This window comes from Brienomyrus brachyistius, chromosome 6, assembly GCF_023856365.1.
Source record: "Brienomyrus brachyistius isolate T26 chromosome 6, BBRACH_0.4, whole genome shotgun sequence".
Classification (NCBI taxonomy): Eukaryota; Metazoa; Chordata; class Actinopteri; order Osteoglossiformes; family Mormyridae; genus Brienomyrus; species Brienomyrus brachyistius.
The window spans coordinates 12,923,493-12,930,239 of record NC_064538.1 but is presented as its reverse complement, the minus strand read 5'-3'; the positions used below and the strand labels follow the sequence as shown (position 1 = coordinate 12,930,239).

The 6,747-nt window shown below is 41.2% G+C and overlaps 1 protein-coding gene across 1 annotated transcript in view; it reads left to right on the top strand.

Moving 5' to 3' along the window:
• Positions 1–328: 328 nt before the first annotated feature.
• The window catches only part of LOC125745479 (PDZ domain-containing protein 4), a 28,185-nt gene continuing 21,766 nt past the window's right edge, over positions 329–6,747 (top strand). The window contains exon 1 of the mRNA XM_049018386.1: positions 329–3,671. Coding sequence (XP_048874343.1) covers positions 3,612–3,671 — 60 coding nt within the window. The 5' untranslated portion in view covers positions 329–3,611. The remainder of the gene's footprint in view (positions 3,672–6,747) is intronic.

Genomic DNA, 6,747 nt, shown 5'->3' with positions numbered 1-6,747 from the left:
CTCCGCCGAGCCCCGCCTCCGCCGAGCCCCGCCTCCGCCGAGCCCCGCCTCCACCTAGCCCCGCCTCCGCCGAGCCCCGCCTCTGTCACAGGTTCAGACGTGACATCAAAACATACCCATGTCTTAAAATTTACCTACAAACTCAAGCATGTGAAGGTTTATACCCACATAGTGGGAGAAGGAGAAGGGGGAGAGAGAGTAAAAATGGAGAGAGAGAGAGAGAGAGAGAGAGGGAGGGAGGAGGGGGAGTGGCATATGAGGAAATGGTAGGAAAAAAATGTGGGCGGGCAAAACCCAAAGCCCACCAGAGAGAATAAAAAACCAGGGCTGGTGGATGTAGGTTTCTGTTGCATGCAGGAGAATCGAGGCAGGGAGCAGGCATGATGCCGGGCCTGCGTGGGCTGCCGGGGTTTCTGTGGAGAGACGGCCGCGTTGCTGCGCTTTGCCACGCACGGAGGGACCCTGCCCCCCGTCTAGCCTGAGGGTGTCTCACAGGATTTCCATCCTATTTCTTCTTGCTTTTCATCCTCATATCTCATGAGCATCCTTTATCACAGTCGTAAGATTTCCCTGTACTTGACAAATTAACTGGATTTTTAATAACCTGACAGACCAAAAAAAGCGATTTTTATGGGCAGTTGGGTGCTTTGACCATTTGTGATTTTCAGTGCTCTGCAAAGCAGGATTAATTAAACAGCCCCGTGAAGACTAATTTGCCATCATTAGGAGTGTGGACAGGAAGGAGGACAGGTGGTGCGTCCCTTTAAATACCTTTCAACCCTCCCTCCCTCTTCGCTGCAGGTACAGATGTGGGAAGGATATTTTTTTCCACTTATCTCCTTTGGATTTCACTGTCTTTTTGACGGGACTGGAGAAACAGAAGGGAAGAAGTGCTGAAGTCTGTTGCTCTGGTTTGGTGACTGACAAAGAGATTTATTTCTCATTTTGTGTCTGTCTTGTGGCATTTCCAAACCATCTCCTTCTTTTTCTGTCCCTTTGAGTACACAACCCATTTGCATTGCCTGCATGTTTCACATGAACTGTTAGTAGTGGTTAGGTGAGGGTTTGGCACTAACTCATCCTTTTCTGTTCAGGAGAAAGATAACAGTGGGTGAGAGGTGGGTAATTTTTTTGTTGGTTTAGCACTTGATGTGTCTCACACAAACACACATGCACACAAATGTACAAATGCAGTTTTACTTCTGTAGTGACTGACAATTCACGGTTTCTTAACCTTTTAATGTCTGTGTGTATGAGAGGATAAAATCTAATAAGAGCAGTAGCAGATCGCTTAGTGTCACACTGAAGGAAAGACCTGAATGAGGCTTAATCCAGCACCTGTTTGCTACAAAGGTGGAAAAGGAGATTGTTCTCACTGATATCCTGACTATTTGGGTTTTTTGAAGGCTTAAGATTACACTCTCAGGTTCGGGTGCTGAGGCATTGCACAAGACAAATAGAGACATATACTTTATTCTGATTTACACTCTTTTACGTGGATTGAAATATAAATGCCAGTGCAGATTAGAAAGTTAAAACTGTGGTTTTGCAATAGATTTAAAATGAGGCATTGTGGGTAATAAATACATGAGTCAAAAGAAAAGTCAGAACAGACATATTGCACATAAACTATCACTGAGGTAAATTCAGATTTTACAGGTAAAAGAAAGATCACAAAGGAAGCAAAATAAATCTTTTTTTTTGTTTGTGTTATTCTGTGATTAGAAGCAGACACATACATGGTTCTTTTAAAATATTCTGTTAGTTCTTTCAGATAAGGGATTGTTTTAAGCCTCCTGGATCAATGTCATGACTTGGGTGTGCATTGTGTTTCCCTGGTAAGCAGAAATCAAGTGGCAGGCTTTCCTATTTAGCCCGAGATAACGGATTTTACATCATGACAGCCACACGTAGCAAGTGCTTATTTTGTTATGACCATATATTTTCCTGGATTTCGATTCTGTCATTGACAGATTGAATAATTCATAGAGGTTCTAGCTGATGGGTTTTTGGCTGATTAAACTGACGCATACAAGCTACAAGTTAAACCGTGATTCAATTACAGTGAGGGCAATAAGTCACTGCTGCAAATATGAAATGTACACTTCATCTGGAATATTGATTTGGGAAACATCCAGTTAAACATATGTAAGCACTGGAGCAGAGGACTGAGCAGGTCCAACAGCACAGTGAATGGCAGTGGGACAGAACTTAAATCTATACTAACCTTAAATAAAGTAAATGCCTTTTTGACTGTGATCATGTAAAGTAATGCTTAAATTCAAGCGCTATAAGGATTTTAACCCTTGTACTGAGAGAAAAACGTATAGATGTTAAACAGCTATTGATTCACCTGATTAATTGGTCTAATTAAAGATTAAAAGGAGCCGTCGCAACAGTGACTCCGGAACGTGAACAAAAAAAAAGAATGTGAGGTTATATGAAAATTTTGTAGTATTTTTAGCAAATGAAGCAGCGGGTGAAGAACAAACGTTTGACGGATTGTTTCTCTGTTGATTTACTCTTAATCCGACAGAGGAAATCCAAACAGTGGCTGTCTGTTTGCAGAAAGCCGTCACTAAGGCGCTAAATGAAAAAATCACTCCGTCCTGCAAATCGCTAGTGTGTTCAGATAAGGGTACAGTCTACTGTAGAAAGACATTATTATTATATGTAATTGTAAAGGAATGTGAATATTTTGTTTGCCAGATTGTAAGGGTCCAAAGACCAAATGTATTTCATTAAAAAGTATATGAACGAGCATTGAAAGTCTTAAATGGTCACATCTGAATAAGCATATGACCTTTGGGGAATGGAGCGGGGACTGTGGGAAATGTAAATAAGTAAAGCGCTGCCTGATTTGCGAGCCCACGTGTGTCTCAGTCTGAATCCACCTCTCCCATAGCCTCACTCTTTCATTTTCTCATCCATAAATTTCTCTACACTTTTTTCAAACCAAAGCCGGCAAACAGACCTCTAAAGCGAATTAAACGCAGATCCACAGGGGTGAAATGCAAGCAAAGTATTGCTGTGTTTAGTCGACGTCGCGCAGACACATAGACCGTGACAATGCTGGAGCACCTGCCAGCTAAAGATCTAATTCTCATTAACTGCATCTGTCTCTCATATCTTGTATTTAGAGAAGTATTTGTCTTTAAATTTAAGTTCCAGGATTAGTTAAGACACCAGCTAAGGGACTGGGAATCTAACACAGAATTACAGTTTCCAGTATGTTAATTAATATGCAGATTACGTGAACAGTTTTCAAAACAATTTGAATTTGATGATTATTCCTCGGTAAGAAACAAGACAGAAGTGGGTGTCAGAGGACAGAAGATGGAGAAAGGTGGAGGACAATAACAAGGACAATAGCAAATCAGCTTCGGTGGGATATTGTTTAATCTTGGGGTGCAGATAAACTCACACATCACACCCCTGCAGTTGTGACCCGGCTTCCGGGAGAGATTTACAGTGCACAACTGGATTACATGAAGGCCTGGACATTTAATGGACTTTAATGAGTGAATTGGAGGACTCTTGTCTCTGAAGAGGACGAAAGCAGAGGCTTCATATCTCTAGTCTGGCTTGGACTGCACTGGCTTCAAGGGACAATGGGGTGCAACATGTGTGTGATGCAGAAGCCGGAGGAGCAGTACAGAGTCATGTTCCAGGTCAGTATCTCTTTCTTCTTCGACATTCAAATGGACACCAGCCCCAGCCAACATGCTTCCCATTTCCTGCTATATACTACACTTACCTCCTCACATGCTGGTCCTTCACCTTCTTAATGTTTTACTTGTTTGCTGTTAACATGGTTTGTTGTACTGTAGCCCTCTCTTTCTGCTCTCCGTTCCTTCCCATGGGCCTACATAGACTATATTACCAAAAGGATGTGAAACCAGCTTGTCTAACATCTCATTCAGAAACCAAGGATATTAATATGAAGGATGGATGAAGTTGATTGGCCAGTTGCTGTTGTGATAGCCTGTACTCTTCTGGGAAGGCTTTCCATTAGAAGTTGGAACATTTATGGTGGGATCTGCTGCCATTCTGGTTGAGTATTGATGGTAGGTAATCAGGTCCCTTTCTGAGCTCATGTGGCCGACCACTTCAAAGTGAACATGCTCCCAGACATTCTGACCTTCACTCATAATCACAACACTCGTGGTTGACCAGGACTGAAATGTGCTGACCTGACTTGTTGGAAAGATGGTGTCCTGTGATGATGACAAGGCAAAAAGTCACTAACCCCTTCTGTACAAAGACCCATTCTGTTGCTAATGTTTATTGCAGGAGATTGGGTAACTGTGCTTGATTATACACCTGTGTCAGCAATAGTCATGGCTTAATTAGGCAATTCCTCTAATTACTTTTGCTCATATAGTATAATGTATACTGCATATATGTAGTAAATCAAGTATTCATACTCAAATCCACTCTTCTGCTGTGCATCTAATCATGCACAAATAAGTAGGCTGCATTTCATAAATTATGCTTCATAATTTGAGTGCAAACAGAACAATGCAAGTTCTATACTCCAAAATATGAAGGATTGCATTCTACAATGTATAACGTTTCATTATGAAGATCACCATATTTAATAATATTTACACCTTAAATACTTTCAAGGATCAACAACACGCAGTGAACACACAACGCAGCACAAATTCTGATTTGCTTGCCATGGGATCTGTGCCGTCGTTGTGATCAAAGAGTTAATTTTTTCTGGTCGTCATCATTGACTGCATTGCTTGCTTCAGTGATGTCATAACAGCTTTGAAATCGATTTTTCTTTCAGCTTGCATGAGCAATCATACAGTGGAAATACAATGTCAGTGATTCACTGAGATGCTAAAAGGTCTCTTCAGGGCGAACTAATACCGCTGGATTAACTGCCAAACACAGGCTCCTTAAAGGCTCTGGACAGCAGCCCAACTCTCCAGTGTCCAGCTTAGAAGCACTGGGAGTCCTTAATTATTTTCCTTAGCAGATGCCTGTATGAAAAGCAGCTTACTTGGTTTCATGTACTACCTGCTGAAACGTTTCAGATGAATTTGGAAAATGCGCCTTTCATCCAGGTATCGCAAAAAGACCAGTCCTGCTAGTCACAATGTCATAACAGTCACAGAATCAGACACAACAGCCTATGACTGCATCCAAAATCACATACTTGTTTGCTATGTAGTAGGCATAATCTAGTATGCAAAGTGGGCAGTATGTCTGAATCCTCAGTATGGATGAGACGATAGGTGATTGGTACCTGAATGGCATATTACATTCTGCTAAATTACAAAGTCAGCAACCAATGGTCACTGCGCTATCCCACAAGGGCACTGAACCTGCAATCAGAGATGAAGTCACTTGCTGAGATGATGGAGGAAGTGGCATCCCTGTACAAATTTAAGTGAAAAACAATGCCCAGTTACATAAGTTGACTTGAATATCTATTTTTTCGTTGATAGTTTTTAACATACTTTAATTTTCATGGGGGTCAAGCTACATTATTGGTAAACATTCAGGTTAGGTAATATGGTGACCACAATATGTCGAAGCACATGCACACTATCCTCATGCATACAAACAGTATGCACTACATCGACAGTCAAGTAGTAGGCTTCTAACAATATTCAGTATGTACTGCGTACACATGCAATTTCGGATGCATCCTATATTATTAACATCAGTCACTGATGAGTTATGGCCAATGAACTTCACCCTGGCTCAGAAAGACTAATAAAACATTCCTACAAGAAAAAGCACAGTGTGGCTTTCTCTGAGAATAACTGCACTTAAAATAACTGTCTCTACACTTTCATGCTATTTATAACCACAGACAGAGAGCTGGGCATGCAGTGTATCAAATGAACACAACAGACTTCTCTGTGTTTCTTCAAAGTGTCTCAGATGAAAATGTCTAGTGCAGTCTGGTGGTGTCTAACCAGTTGTCTCAACATGTAAATAAATTACATGGATTAGTGAGTACATATTAATCACCATAATGAAACTTATTCACAATAAGACTAATTATGATTTATTGTATGAAAGCTACTTGCTGACAGTAACATACAAATTAAAAAGCCTAAAAAGGCAACCAAACCAGTAGATATATTACATACCAGGTAGCAAAAGTGGCTAAATCCTATGATTTTTGGATTATAATTTGTTGCCAATGGATTCAGTATTGCTGTTGTCATTGTCATAATTACTACAAGCTCATGCCCTTGCACAATCCCATTACATGCCCTGTGTGTGCATTCAGTTCAGAAAATAGTCAGAGTGCTGATATCTCTATATAACATAAGGGTTAGGAGCCACAGGTGAAGTTAAACGTAGGCGCTGCTCAGAAGGGGTGTGGTTTTGTCTCCAGGGGCAACAAGCTCAATTAGCTCTGGACACAATGTGCAGCTTCCAGTACAGATACATGAAACACCGAAGAAGAACATCTCATCTTTCTGTGTGCATGCACCTACAATCGGAGGAATAATGTTTGCGCCACACAAGGACCCTTCAGAAATAGGCCTTAATTAATTAGGGTGTATACTAATTAATTAGTATACCGAGGCCTATATGCGACAACCCATGACTGGTATATAAGAGTCGATTAGAGGTTCCTCCTGATCTTTGTAGACAGTGTGGTGCAGCAAAAAGTATCGGGAGTCTGTCAGGTATTGTGTGGCTGAGCATCGCGTGCGTAGCTAGTGTGGCATTCAGGAAATACCTGTTGTGGTACAATCAGAGGTTATAGAA